General features: G+C 44.4%; 1 protein-coding gene across 1 annotated transcript in view; it reads right to left on the bottom strand.

Annotated features, from left to right (window-relative positions):
* LOC121275808 (A disintegrin and metalloproteinase with thrombospondin motifs 12-like) overlaps positions 1-16,207 on the bottom strand; it is a 689,364-nt gene that overhangs the window by 312,940 nt on the left and 360,217 nt on the right. The window contains exon 13 of the mRNA XM_041183446.1: positions 732-877. Within this exon, the coding sequence (XP_041039380.1) occupies positions 732-877 (146 nt within the window). The remainder of the gene's footprint in view (positions 1-731; positions 878-16,207) is intronic.

Below are 16,207 nucleotides of genomic sequence, written 5' to 3'. Positions count from 1 at the left end.
CTTCCACTTCTGCCTGCCGCTGCGATCTTCCAGTCCCGCCGCGAGTCAATGGACTTGTGGCTGGGTCGCCGCCTCGCCCGCAGCGGGTCCCACTCGTGACGAGGCTGGAAAATCCTGGCCCTTGTTCACATCAGGAACCACTGATCCATTTTGCTGGCAAAGTTGCACTCCTGGCACCGAAAAAGTGAACATTAAAGAGCCAAATATTGTGGGCAATGTCTTTTCTCAATAGCTCATTGGGGTCAGGGCGGGAGACCACTAATAAGTTTTACAGTTAAAGCTTGTTTTGGTATTTTATTTTCAGCTGTTACATGATTCAGCCCCTGGTGGTTGCTGCAAGTCCATGATCGATCCCACCGACTCTCCTGAACCCCCCCCCATCCCAGCATCTATCTGACAGCCAAGGACAAAAAGGCATCCAATGCAAATTCACCCTTGTCAAACTGGCAAATCTGCTCCTGGTCACCTAAGTGGCATCTGCCGCTCAATGGAAACATGCAGATAAGGCCTGAAGCCCAATTTCTGGTGAGCCTTGGGCCTCTGGCTTCTAGGGCCCATTCCCAGCTGGCCATCTACTTCAGGCCAAGAAATAGGCTAAAACGAATTTACATCCTATTGTATTTTTTTAATGACATTAAATTTGTATTTTCCAAAATTGGTCGAGTGAAACGTTTGAGATAATATTCAATGTTAGTACTTTGGTCACCCAATTAATTATGCCACATACTCACACTGGATTGCTGCAATGCCTCTCTGCTGCTTGAACTCCTGCTCCACATGTACGTGTACAATATGACCAGGAACTCCAGTTGTTCCATCCTCCATTCACAGCTTCTGGACGATTCCCAACTGTCACACACTCACCATTAAAACACCACTGAAACATAAAATGATTTGCCTTGTTACAAGAAAGACATGCAAATGATTATACTACATTAACTCATAGAACTGGAGAGTGCACTGAATTAGATACTGACCATGTATTCTAGAAAATTCTAGAAATGGATATGTATCTCGTCCAGACATGGGTGAGTAGATTTTGACATAGATGACAATGAATTGGCAGTCTCCAATGGAAATAAAAATTGGGAAAGATATGAAATAGACTAATGATTCACTATCATCTATTTTACCATCTTATCCCTATTTTACACCATCGCACAAAGTCAAGATCTCACTCTGAGAGTGAAAGTTTCCAAGATGAAATGATTTTATATCTGACATAACCTGCGAACAGGTTGTTGTTAAATTCAAATGATAGAAAAGGAACAGATGTTGGAATGTCAGCTGCTAGAGACATCTTTAAACAGAATTTTCCTTGAAATATATTGCCTGCGATGTTTTTGTGGTTGTGTGTATGCCTGTGTGACAGTATTTGTGAAGGGATACAAGACAGAAAAGTAGATGATGTAAGTCCTGTTGTTTTTAACATTTCTTTGTTCTCTCCAAGCTTTTGTATGGAAGTGTGCTCAGAGTTGTCTCCTCTGACTGAGTCAATAACTCTAAATAGGTCTTGGGAAATCAATCTGCATATAGACAGGGAAAATCAGATGGGCAAAGGTAGCCCAGATGAGGAATTCAGAGAATGTTTTCAGGATATTTCTTGGCACCAACCAGACATCAGGCTATACGAGACCTGATATTGTGCAATAGGATAGGATTAATGAATAACCTCATAAAGTGATCATATGATTGAATTTTACATTCAGTTTGAGGGAGAGAAGAGTGGGTCCAAGAATACTACTTTGAACTTCAACAAGGACAATTATGAGGGCATAAAAGCACAGCTAGCTAAAGTGAACTGGCAAACTAGGTTAAGGGATAGGACAATAATGATGCAATGGCAGACATTTAAGGGGGTATTTCAGAATATACAGTATAGATACATTTCAAAAGAAAGAAAAATTCCAAGGGGAGGACCTGCCATTCGTGGTTAAATAAAATAAAACTAAAAATAGTACCAAATTTGAAGAAAAAGCATATAATTGCGCAAAGTTGAGTGGCATGTCAGATGATTGGACAGAGGATAATAAACAGCAAAGAATGACCAAGAGATCGATAAGGAAGGAAAATTAGAATATAAGAGAAAGCTAGCTAGAAATCTAAAATCAGATAGTAGGGGGAGAATTTTCCCCATGTCGGGCGGGCCGGTTGGCAGCGGGTGCGGGTGGGCCAGCTCCATGCCGTCATTTTATGTGGGCAGGCCAATTAAGGCCCGCCCAGCGTGACGCATGGCCGGTAACTCGGCATTATCTGTGCAGGTGGGGGGAGGAGGACCTTGCGCGTTCTTTTGAGCATGCGCGTGAAAGAGCGTAAAAATCTTCCTGAGGCACAGAGCTGAATCAGGGAGATTAAGTTCATATTGAAATCTTTAAATAAAGTAAGGTAAAAATTAGTTAGACATGTGCCCTCATGTGACAGTGTCACATGAGCTGGGACATGTTTATGTATTGTGAAAAAAATATTTATAGATTTCATTCAACCTTCAGGAAGCCTCATCCTGCCCGTGGATGAAGTTTCCTGAAAAAACGTGAAGGCCGCTTGAGCTCTTTGCCTGCATGCCAACCTTAAGGTTGGATGGACAGTCCTGTTAATTATCTGAACTAGTTTCCTTATGGCCTTAACAGGCCTTTGACAGCTCGGAGGGGGAGCAGCTGCCTCCAGTGCATGCCTGCTGGACGAAAGATCTGAATGATCTGCACTCCCGACATCATGGCACATCATTTTACGCGTCAGCGTGCCAGGCCCGCCCTCGCATGCCAACGTGAAAATTCTGGCCTAAGAGTTTCTGTCGAAGGGTCATGAGGACTCGAAACGTCAACTCTTTTCTGCTCCGCCGATGCTGCCAGACCTGCTGAGTTTTTCCAGGTAATTCTGTTTTTGTTTTGGATTTCCAGCATCCGCAGTTTTTTTGTTTTTAACAAAATGAGCATTGGTCCTTTAGAAAGTGAGTCTGGGGAATTAATAACAGAAAAAATGGAGATCACAGATGAATTGAGCTGATATTTTGCATTGGTCTTCACTATAGAGGATACAAGTAACATCCCAGAAATAGCTGTAAATCAGGAAATGGAAGGCATGGAGGAACTTACAATCACCAGAGAAGTGGTACTGAGAAAATTGCTGCAGCTGCGGGCTGATAAGTCCCTGGGTCCTGATGGACTTCATTCTAGTGATAAAAGAACTGGCTAGTGAGATAGTTGATGCTTTGATTTTGATTTTCTAAAATTCTCTAGATTCGGGGAAGGTCCCACTATATTGGAAAATAGTGAGTGTAGCTCCTTTATTCAAAAGGGTGTTTTTTTGTGGACAGGACATACCTGGACAATTTTACACATTCCTAGTAAATGCCAGTGTTGTAGCTTTACTGGAAAAACTTAGCTGGGAGCGCAGTTAGTTCTGGAGCTTGGGTCATCAGTGCTATTGCTGGAATATTGTCAGTATCCAGTGCCTTCAACCATTTCTTGATATCAAGTGGAGTGAATCGAAGTGGATGAATACTGGCATCTGTGATGCTGAGATCTCCGGAGGAGGCCAAGATGGATCATCCACTCAGCACTTTTGGCTGAAGATGGCTGAAAATGTTCCAGCCTTGTCTTTTGCATTGATGTGCTTGACTCCCCATTGAGGATTGAGATATTTGTGGAGCCCCCTCTTCCTGTTAGTTGTTTAATTATCACCAACATTCATGACTGGACGTCACAGGGCTGCAGAGCTTAGATCTGATCCGTTGGTTGTGAAATTGCTCAGCCCTGTCTATCACTTGCTTCTTCCACAGTTTGGCACAGAAGGAGTGCTGCGCTGTAGCTTCACCAGGCTGACACCTCATTTTTGGGTATGCCTGGTGCTGCTCCTGGCATGCCCTCCTGCACTCTTCATTGAACTAGGGTTGATCCCCTGGCTTGATGGTAATGGTAGAGTGGGGGATATGCCGGGCCATGAAGTTACAGATTGTGTTCGAGTACAGTTCTGCTGCTGCTGATGGCCCACGGTCCCTCACGTTTGTCCAGTCTTGAGTTGCTAGGTATTTACAAAATCTATCCAATTTAGCATGGCGGTAGTGCCACACAACACAATGTGAGGTACCCTCAATGTGAAGACTGACTATGTCTCTACAACAACTGTGCGGTGGTCACTCCTACCAATACTATCATGGACAGATGAAACTGCAACAGGTTTACTGGTGAGGATGAGTTCAAGTATGTTTCTCCCTCTCATTCGTTCCCTCTCCACCTGCTGCAGACTCAGTCTAGCAGCTATGTTCTTTAGGACTCAGCCAGCCCAGTCAATAGGGGTGCTACCAAGCCATTCTTGGTGATGGACATTGATAGTCCCCCACACAGAGTACATTCTGTGCCCTCGTTATCCACAATGGTATTCCTCCAAATGGTATTCAACATGGAGGAGCACTGATTCATCATCTAAAAGGATGGGGGAGGCAGTATGTGGTAACCAGCAGGTTTCCTAGCCCATTTTTGACCTGATGCCATGAGACTTCATGGGGTCCGGAGTTGATGTTGAGGACTCCCAGAGCAACTCCCTCCCAACTGTATACCACTATGCTGCCACCTCTGCTATGTCCTGTGCTTAGTACAGGACATACCCAGGGATGGTGATGGTGATGTCTGGAACATTATCTGTAAGGTATGATTCTGTGAGTATGACTATGTCAGGCTGTTACTTGGCTAGTCTGTGAGACAGTTCTCCCAATTTTGACACTAGCCCCCAGATATTAGTAACGAGGACTTTTCAGGGCCAGGTGCCATTGTCATTTCCAGTGCTAGGTCAATGCCATGTGGTCTGTCCGGTTTCATCTTTAGTCTTCATAGTGGTTTGATACAACTGAGTGACTTGCTAGGCCATTTCAGAGGGCATTGAAGAGTCAACCACATTGCAGTGGGTCTGGAGTCACAGGTAGACAGACCAGGTAAGGACAACAGATTTCCTTCCCTGAAGGACATTAGCGAACCAGATGGTTTTTTTTTACAACAATTGGCAATGGTTTTATGGTCACCATTAGACTAGATTTTAATTCCAGATTTCTGAATTGTAATTAAGCTCCAATAGCTGCCGTAGTGGCATTTGAACCCCTGTCTCCAGAGTATTAGCTTGAGCCTCTGGATTACTAGTCTAGATGCAAAGAATTAGTGAGAAGATTCCAGAGTGTGTACCCAAGATGGCTGAAGTTAGGACCTATGCAAAGGAAGTCAAGAGTTGGAAGCATGTAGGGCTACAGAAGGCATTACATAGTAGGGAGATGATTTGTAAATATAGATGAGGATCTTGAATTCAAACTATTGGGAGATAGAAAGCCAGCAAAAATTGATTGACAACAGGAGTGATAGGGCAAGGGAACTGATAGCACAAATAGAAATAAATAAGTACGATTTGATAGCCATTACAGAGACATGGCTACAGGATACTATAGATTGGGACCTGAGTAATGAAGGGTACATGACATTTAGGAAGGATAGGCAGTTAGGAAAAGATGGAGGGGTGGCTCTTTTAATTAATGATATTTTAGCACATTAGAGAGGGGGGACCTAAGCTCAGAAAACCAGGATGTAGAAGCAGTTTGGGTTGAGGTAAGGAATGATAAAGGCAAGACATCACTTATGGGAGTGGTGTACAGGCCCCCTAAGTGTAACTACATGATAGGACTGAGTATAAAAGAAGAGATAATGGGATCTTGCCAGAAAGGTACGGCAATAATCATGGGGGATTTTAATCTACGTATAGACTGGAAAAATCAGATGGGCAAAGGAAGTGTAGATGATGAATTCTTAGAATGTTTTGTGGATAGTTTTTTAGAACAGCAAATTCTGCAGCCAACCAAAGAGCAGGCTATACTAGACCTGGTATTGAGCAACAAAATAGGATTAATTGATAACCTCATAGTGAAGGTACTCCTAGGTAGCAGCAATCATATAATTGAATTTAGCATTCATTTTGAGGGAGAATTGTGTGTGTCCAAGACTAGTATTTTAAACTTAAATAAGGGCAATTATAAGGGCATGAAAGCAGAGCTAGCTAAAGTGAACTGGCAAATAAGGCCATGGGATATGTCAACAGAGGTTCAATGGCAGATATTTAAAATGATATTTCAAATACACAGAATAAATACATTCCAATGAGAAAGAAAAATTTCAAGGGCTGGGCCCACCATCCATGGCTGAAAAAGTTAACAACAACATCAAGCTTAAAGAAAATAACATATAATTACGCAAAGAAGGGTGCCAGGTCAGAATATTGTAAAAATATATACAACAGCAAAAAATGACAAAAAGATTAACAAAGAGGGAAAAATTAGCGTATGAAAGAAAGCTAGATGGTAACATAAAGATGCATAGTAAGAGTTTCTATAGATATTTAAACAAGAAAAGAGTTAACAAAGTGCGCATTGGTCCTATAGAGAGTGCATCTGGGGAATTGATAATGGAAAGTAGGGAGATGGCAGATGAACTAAACAGGTATTTTGCTTTGACCTTCACTATAGAGGAAACAATTAACATCCCGGAAATAGTTGTAAATCAGGAAATGAAAGCAAGGGAGGAACTCGGGAAAATTACAATCACAAGGCAAGTGGTATTGAGCAAATTGTTGGGGCTGTGGGATGACAAATTCCCAGGTCCAGATGGACTTTACCCTAAGGTCTTGAAAGAAGTGGCTAGTGAGATAGTTGATGCACTGGTTTTAATTTTCCAATATTCCCTAGATTTGGGGAAGGTTTCATTAGATTGGAAAATAGCAAATATAACTCCTTTATTCAAAAAGGGAGACAGAAAGCAGGAATCTATAGGCCCGTTAGCCGAACATCTAGGGAAAATGTTAGAAGCTATTATTAAAGATGTTATGCCAGGGCACGCAGAAAAATTCAAGGCAATCAGGCAGAGTCAACATGGTTTTGTAAAAGGAAAATCATCTTTAACCAATTTATTGGAGTTCTTTGAAGGAGTCACATGTGCTGTGGAAAAAGGGGAACCGGTGGAAGTACTATACTTAGATTTCCAGAAGGCATTTTATAAAGTGCCATATCAAAGGTTTTTGCAGAAAAGAAAAGCTCATGGTGTAGGGGGTAACATTGGCATTCATAGAAGATTGGCTAGCCCACAGGAAGCAGAGAGTTGGCATAAATGGGTCTTTTTCTGGTTGACAGGATGTGATGAGTGGTGTGCTGCAGGAATCATTGCTGGGGCCTCAACTTCTTATAATTTATATAAATGACTTGGATGAAGGGGCCAAAGGAATGGTTGCTAAATTTGCTGACGACACAAGGATAGGTAGGAAAGTAAATTATAAAGAGGATGTAAGGAGGCTACAAAGTGACATAGATAGGTTAAGTGAGTGGGCAAAGATCTGCCAAATTGAGTATATTAAGGAAAATGTGAAATTGTCCATTTTGGCAGGAAGAATAAAAAAACAGGCTTATTATCTAAATGGTGAGAGATTGCAGAGCTCTGAGATTCAGAGGTATCCTAGTGTGTGAATCACACAAGGTTAGTATGTAGATACAGCAGGTAATTAGGAAATCTAATAGGATGTTATAATTTATTGTGAGGGGAATTGAGTACAAAAGTAGGGAGGTTATGCTTCCGTGGTACAGGACATTGGTGAGACCACATCTGGAGTATTGAGTACAGTACTGGTCTCCTTATTTAAAGATGTAAATGCATTAGAAGCAGTTAAGAGAAGGTTTCCTAGACTAACACCAGGAATAGGTGGGTTGTCTTATGAGGAAAGGCTGGACAGGGTAGGCTCGTATCTGCTGGAATTTAGAAGAGTAAGAAGTGACTTAATTGAAACTTGAGGGATCTTGACAGGGTGGATGTGGAGAGGATGTTTCCTCTTGTGGAAGAATCTAGAACTAGGGGTCACCGTTTAAAAATAGGAGATTGCTCATTGCGGGGTTGAGGCAACAGTCAGATCAGTTGTGATCTTATGGCAGAGCAGGCTCAAGGGGCCGAGTGGCCTACTCCTGCTTTTAATTTGTATTTTCGCATGTAATTAAAGGAGAATAAAATGTGAGGGGTAAGATGAGTTTACAAGGGCTGGAACTCTAAAGCACAATTCTGATCAAGATAACTGCAAATGGAAAGTGGGAACTAAAAGCTGGAGAAAAAGCAGGTATCTAAACCAGCTGGATATATGCTTTAAAGCATTTCTAAGATAGGGTTAGGGAAGATTGGATAAGTAGGCATATAGTGAAAAATTAAATTATAAAGTAAAATAAATTAAAAATGAGAGAATAGGTTAAGAGAGAATTGCAAGGGAAAAAGAAATTGAACAGTGTTCAGAGGAAAAGCATTTTAATTTTAAGTTAAATTATGTTTTCAGTACTAATTGCAGTAATTTTGGATTAATACAGCAGTAATATCTGTTTCAGACATTTGGTAATTTCACTGTCATGATCTGTAAGCTGAAAACACGGAGGTAGTACGCTGAGGGAGACAGGAGATTCCCAGGACCCATCCACAGTCTAGAGGTCTGTATATAGAAATTTATTTTATTTTAAATCAAATTGAGTGATTGTTTCAGCAACTGAATGTTTGGTCTGTGACATTTCATTACATTACAATGAATTTCAGAATCAGTATAAGGGGTAAGAACAAAGAAATTCTTCCAGTGGATCCAGATGTAATAAATTGCTTTCTAAGAGTGAGCTGAGGGCAAATGAAATTTTATGGGACTGTCGCTTTGACAGTAACCATAAGTTTATTCTAACTTCATCCCAAGTTGAGTTGAGAGTGACGTCAAGGCAGAATTTGACCACATGTGGCATCAAAGAGTGCCGATAAAATTGAAACTATTGGGAATCAGGGGAAAAATTCTCCACTTGTTGATATCCAGCACAAAGGAAGATGGTTGTGGTTGCTGGAGGCCAATCATCTCAATCTGAGGACATCACTGCAGGAGTTCCCCAGGATTGTGTCCTAGGCCCAACCATCTTCAGCTGCTTCATCATTGACCTTCTCTCCATCATAAGATCAGAAGTGGGGTATTCACAAATGAATGCACAATGTTCAATTTCATTTGCAACTCCTCAAATAATGAAGCAGTCTGTACCCAAATGTGGCAAGACCTGGGCAACAATCGTGCTTGGGCTGACAAGTGGCAAGTAACATTCAGAACACACAAAGGCCAGGCAATGACCATTTTCAAAAAGAGAGGGTGGGATTTTCAGTGCCCTCTGGCATCAGGTGTGCTCAACGGAGTAAGCAGATAAGATGGTGAGAGTACCAAAAATTGGTTTCACGACATCGTGAAACCAGCTTGCAATCGTCTGCTTAGCCTGTTGATGGCGGGCCGTGTTTCCCACTGTTGGACGTCAGGAACATCACTGTAATACATTTCCATACCATTACAAAACCCAGCCCGCCGGAATTGTTTCATGAGTCGCCCCGCCCCCACTGGGTCGTCTGCTCACGTTGGCATGTTTCACAACATCGTTTATCAGGCATGCACTTGGTGGGCTGCACTTTAAGGGGAATTCGGAAGTAAGTGCACAGTAACATTGCACAGCACTCACGAGGGTCACCTGTTGAACTGCAAGGTTGAGGCAACTTGGGGAGGGCCGGCAGGGCTGCCCTGAAGCTGAGAAGACTTGGAGTAGGGTGGAGTAAAGGCTGCCCTGCGGTTGAATGTAGCGCACAAGCACATGTGGATTGGGGTGGGGGGAAGGGAAGCTGCCACTCATTAGGGAAACCTTGTATAAAGTGACCATTCATCTGCAACTGAAACAGTTCAGGCACAGCCACATTGGCATGCATGGAGTCAGGCCTCTAGCTTATCTGCCCACTCAAGCAACACAGTGGCATCAAAATGCCACCAAGTGCTCCAGCGTTTTTCATCCCTTGGACAGGGACTGCAAGCTAATGAGCATTTTAGTGGACTACAGAACAATTGGACAACTGGGTACGTTATGCAATCTCCTTGCTAAAGCTGGCCGTGGAGCAGTCACTGGTGGAAGTGCTCACAGCCCCTTGCAATGTCAGCATTCCAGTTTGGACCAGTCTCCCCCATGGTTCAAGCTAACCAAGGTTCACAGCCTTGCAGTGCGGGTTAGGAGAATGTGTGCATCTGAGCTGAGAGCACAGCATGCAGTCCAGGGTGTGGAGTAGGGTGGAGGGGGGTGGGGTTTCGGGTAGCCATGTAGGGCACTAAACTCTGGCTATCCAAGTGGTGACCATTGCTCTCCGAGATGCTTAAAGAGGCATTCAGACTTAAGCAAGAGAGGTTCTTAGAACACCCAAGCTAACCCATGTGTCTCTCTCTACCATCCTGCAGGAGGGGTACATCAGGATCATGGAGCCTGGTGAACTAGCTGTATGCCTTGTGGCGTACAAAGAACGAAGATGTTGGAGAAGAGGACGATGGAGGCGCCTGTCTGCACAGAGAGGAGCAGCACCCTCAGTAAGAAGGGGCGGCTCCTGCACAAGGAGGCAAAGTGCCACAGCGAGCACAGTGGGTCTATAGACGCCACCTTTCATTCCTGCAGATGACTAAGAACCAGTGTTTTCAAAGACTGTGCATGTCTAGGGAACTGGTCGGACACATCCGCCAGCTGCTGCAGGATTTGGCACCATGGGGACATGGAGGGCATCCACTGCCAGTGGCCGTGAAAGTGACTGTGGCACACAATTTGTATGCCAGTGGCTCCTTTCAAGGCTCCACAGGTGACTTCTGTGGGATATCACAAGCCTCTACCCACAAAATGCATCTGCGAGGTCACGGATGCAATCTTTGTGAAGGCACACAACTTTGTGCATTTCGCCCAGGACCAGGACAAGAGCGATTGGATTTGCCCAGATCTCCGGTTTCCCACAGGTGCAGGGTGCCATAGACTGCACTCATTGTGGCACTCAGATCTCCATCACAACAAGCAGTCAACTGTGTCAACTGCAAGGGCTTCCATTCACTGAATGTTTAGCTGACGTGCGACCACCAAAAGCGCATCCTGTGGGACTATGCACGGTTTAGAGGGAGTGTCCACAATTCCTACATTCTCAATTGGTCACAGATCCCTGACGTCTTCCAGGGTCCACAGAGACTGCAGAGATGGCTCCTCGAGGACAAGGGCTACCTGCAGAGGCCGTGGCTGATGACACCAGTGCGGTGGCCTCAGACTGCAGCAGAGTGAAGGTATAACAAGGCTCATGCTGCAGCTCACAACTTGGTGGAGCAGACCATTGGGATGCTGAAAATGAGGTTCCAGTGCCTGGACTGGTCTGGTGGAGCCCTGCAATATAGTCCACAGAAGGTGTCACGCACCATTGTCGCCTGCAGCACCCTTTATGACCTGGCACTGCAACGGGGAGAGGAACTGGCTGAGAAAGTGCTGGAGGTCTCCTCCACTGAGCAGGACAATGACATCATCGACAATGATGGCGCTGAGCCCCTTGCACTGGCTAGATGATGCAGGTGGGGTTGGGAGACCCTCACAGTTGCTAGATGTTTGCAGGATGATGACGTCATGCAGGGAGGAGACACCATTGATCCTCACGTTGCATCAATGAATGTTTGACTCCAGTCTGGCTTATGGCAGTGCGCATATCCTCTGTAATAATGCTCCTGTCATGGAGGTGCAGCGGAGGACCTAATAGTCACTCGATTGCAGGGGGATGATGATGACAGTGAGGACACTTCACATAGCCTCTGAGAATGCCTGACTCCTGCCTGGCCGATGGCAGCTCGCTTGCGCTCTATGACTGGGGTCATAAAATGGAAATGCAGCCATGAAACTGTAATAGCACCTGATCCTTTGTCTGCCTTCAGCATCTGACCTCTTCAGGGGCACAGTGTCACTGGTCACAGATGCTGATGAGATGGGACCTACCCCACCTTAAAGATGCTGAGAGCACATCGAGAGAATGATAGAACTCTGTGACGCCTGCCCATGACATTCTGGCTGCAACGACAAGCATCATTGATGTGCAGGCATCAGTAATGTTTCCAGGGAGTATGAGGCGGGATCATAATTCTGGTCTGAAGGCTGCACAAAGTACAGAGAAGAGGCCCTGGACTGAGACACCTGCCTTTATCTTGTGCAGAAAGGCTTCACATCTGAGTGACATGAACACTGCCCATAAGAACAAGGAGCCATAGGCAGGGGAGTGAACATTATGTACAAATGGTTAACATCCATGCCTAGGCTATGCAACTACATCTTCTTAACCTCCCTTTAAGGGGCTGCTTTTACTTTGTCCCTGATTTTGTTAATTTAGTTTAATTGTTTTGACTCAAAAGAGTTTCATCTTCTTAACCTTCCTAACCCTGTCGCTACGTCTTGGTGTTCCCCAGATATCCAGAGCAAAGGCGGAGGGAACCTGCTGACTGCTACGCCCTGTCTGAGATGACCTTGGCGGGCATCCTCTGGAGGGCTGTGACCTGGAGAGCCCCACCTGGATTTCAGGGTCCTGTTGTATGCCAGTGGCAACCCCCTCAGCCTGAGGAGCTACAGCTGCTGGGGTCACAGGAAGATGGGATTCAGATGGGTCAGAAACTCCCAGAGTCACCAGAGTGGATGGCCCCGGGGTGTGCACCTGCCGATCCTCCTTCCTATGGGTGCCCAAGTGCCCCTGGCTGACTCCTTGAGGAGAAGGGGAAGCAGGAGTGGGATTGAGCTGTCCCACACCCCTCTCGCATACACACTATTGGAGGCCAACTATGGCATCAGCAATGGAGTTCAGCCTGTGCTGCAGTGCTGGAGCAACGTCCTGAACCAAGGTCTCCATGGCGGCTGCCATCCAACCAGTATTGACCTCGATGTCAGCGCTATCACCTCAGCCTGAATGCAGACAGACTTCTCCATCGTGCCTTGCAATCTGAAGAGTGCAGTGGAATCCCTTCCCGATGTTCCCAAGTTTACCTTTGCAGTTTCAGCAACTATGACATGACCAATTCCAGAGGCTCGTCACCTGACTCAGACTCAGCAAATTTCTGGCCTCCAGCAATCCTCTGAGTGCCAAATTCCTGGGAAGTCCCTGCCTCTGCCTTTGTAGACCAGACAGTGCTCACCGGATTGTGATCTCAAGGCTACTCTAAAGCTAGGTCCCACAGAAGAGTGTGTCTCTGCACTGGTGGAGGGTGAGGGTATTTTCAGATTCCTCTTCAGAGGTTTCTTTGGGGTTTGATTGGAGGCCCTGGGTTGTGGACTCTGTTGGCAGTTTGGCAGATGTGCCTGCGAAAGCAAGGGGAGATAATTAGTGCATGGCAGTAGCCTGTGGAACAGGACACATCACTCACAGCATGGTTTTCTGATGGATGTTGCTGGATCCTCCCTTGGTAGAGCAGCGCCAACCTCACCATCAGCACAGGAATGGTCCAGATCCTCAACGGTCAGCTGGATGACCCTGTTTTCAAAGTCCATGATGAAATTAATTTCAGGCGTTCCTCCACCAGTCTATGACCTATCCTTCTTGTTGTGTGCCAGCTTGTACACTGAACAGAGATGGAGAGAGTGTAATCAGGATGCCTGTCAGGCCAGGTGATAAGTATGCCTGGCATGTGTGGATGGTGAGTGGTCCCATGGACGGGATGAGGACAATGATGGTGAGTGTGAGAGAAGGAATGGCGATATCCCTTGAACCGGCAGTGAATGGATGTGTGATGGGTTTGTCAGTGTGTGAATTGAGAGTGATGAGAAGAGTGACTTACCCTGGCAGAACGAGGAGATCGTTCATCCTCTTGCAGCGCGGGATGGCTGTTGTCACTTGCAGGGCATTGGCTCTGACCACCGCCAATGCTGCAGATGTTCCGCCTTACTATAATTGATAGTTTTCATTTTGTGGATATTTTTCTGAATATAATGAGTAAATACAGCTCTGCTATAATCCTTCCCATCCTCGACCCCTCCAGTCAAGCAGCCTAGGAAACTCTGCCATAATGCACATGCTTGTTGGTGATAAGTAAGGTAGTTTAATTCAGAGCTCCCCTCCCTCCCATCAAAAATGGCCAGTTGAGTAAAGAACCAGAGAGTGACTGGTACCTGTGAGATTTTATCTGAGCATCACTTAATGCCTCTTATATAGCAGGGAGTAAGTATTACGGCTGGTTGTGGGGCGGGGCGGGGGGTCAGTTTTTCTTTTTGTATGTTGAATTTTGCTCTTGTATGTTGTTTTTGACTGAAAACTAATCACTTATTATCATCCTGTTACTGCACTGCCAAACATCTGGGGACTTGAACCTCCACATAGGTTCATGGACAACTCATCCGAAGTTATGTTTACTTAGAAATATTTTAAGATATAATTTATACAGTATGACTAGTTAGAGATGTCTAAAGATTATTTTTGTGTAATCAAAGTTAAAAAGTATCACTTTATTATTATTCTTGCTGCAGAAACTGGAGCTGTTAAAGGATTGACAGGCCATGTAGCAGCTGGTGAGGTTTTAAAGCAGTCAGAAAGCAAATCTGGACATTACTTTTCAGTGGATTCAAAATTTTGAAGTATTTAAAACTGAAGTAGAGAGTTGACAAATTTTAATTTAGAAGTTTGTATAAATGATATGGCAGGGGTTGTACTAAATTTTTTCTGAAATTAAATGGCAACTTTCCAAAATGAAATTGAAATATCTGCAGCTTTACAATTTGAAGTACAGCCAAGACAATTCAAACCACATTGTAGACATATAAGGGTTGATTTTCCAAGCTCATGCTACTAGCATGGAGCTTTGCTTCCCCACTTGCTCCTAAATCTTAATGGATGAGAAACCACAGGAAGTGTACCAAAATTTCCCATAATGCATGGCTGACAGTGCAGACTCAAAAAATGAGTCACATCATAGTGACTGTGATAATCGCTTTGGGAACAACATGCAGAATGCAGAGGAATATTCGCCTTATTCCACACTCCAACATGTTCTAGACCCTGGCTACCTTGCTAATGCAAGGAAAGACTGGAGGTAGAGGGTCAGTGAGAACAGAGAACCTCAACACCCTGGAATTCTATGACTAAGGACAGCTCTGCTGCTGCCCACAATATAATGAGCATTTTTAAAATTTATTCTTTCACGAGATGCGGGCATCGCTGGCAAGACCAGCATTTGTTGCCCATTCCTAATCAGACTTGAACTGAGTGGCTTGCTAGGTCATTTAAAAGGGCAGATAAGAGTCAGCCACATTTCTGTGGGTTTCGGAGCCAGACTGGGTGAGGGTGGCAGATTTCCTTCCCTAAAAGACATTAGCGAACTAGATGGGTTTTATACCAATGATAGTTTCATGGTCACCATTATTGAGACTAGCTTTCAATCCCAGATGTATTAATTGAATTTAAATTCCATCAGTTGCATTGGTGGGATTTGAAAACATGTCCCCCCAAATCATTAGTCTAGGCTCTGGATTACTAGTCCCATGATATTATCACTATGCCACCATCTCCTCCGATTGTGGATAATGGGTGAGTCCCCCCTCCCCAGTCAAATAGCAGAATTTTACATATGAAAAATGATTACTTGAGTGAGAAACCAGAGAATAGCTGGTATCTCTGGTTCTATAGCCCAACATGGCTCAGTGCCTTCAAGGGAGGAAGGAGTAACAATAAGAAGGGGGACTTTTTTTGAGCTATGGAGAAAGAAGAACTATTTGTGTCCCTATGAAACCATAATCAGCAAGAGACTAGGATTATAAGATCTTAAGAAATAAGAGTAGGAGTAGACCATTCGGCCCCTCGAGCCTTCCCTGCCATTCAATAAAATCATGGCTGATCACTTTGTGGCCTTAACTCCACTTTCTTGCTTGCCTCCTGCCATGACCCTTGACTCCCTTGAAGATCAATCAGCTTGCACCTGGAGGGGTCAAACATTCAGCAGGGCAGGAATTGCTGGTGTAATTGTGGTTGGCATGAAGAAATGAAGAATTTATAAGGATTCTTGATGTGTTTTTCATTATTCACCAGAGTCCCATAATGATAAGTTGCAGGCTTCAATGAGATTTGTACATGTTTATTAAATGGGGCTACAGGGTTTCTTATTAAGATTGTAAAGCACAAGTGTATTTTCACTGTGAAGCTATGGGACAGGTAAAAGTCAGAAAATGTAAGAGGTAAATTTTATGGAATCAATAATGGTAAGAATGCAGCTGTTGTGTGTGCGTGTTTGGAGGTGGGGTGGGGGGGGGGGGAACTGGCACCTATGGGAGAACCTAAGAGGATTTTGGATGGGTACTTGAGCAAAATACAGGGCTATGGGGATAAAGCAGGAGAATGGGAAT

Source organism: Carcharodon carcharias, chromosome 1, assembly GCF_017639515.1.
Source record: "Carcharodon carcharias isolate sCarCar2 chromosome 1, sCarCar2.pri, whole genome shotgun sequence".
Classification (NCBI taxonomy): Eukaryota; Metazoa; Chordata; class Chondrichthyes; order Lamniformes; family Lamnidae; genus Carcharodon; species Carcharodon carcharias.
This window is presented reverse-complemented; position numbering and strand designations above follow the sequence as displayed.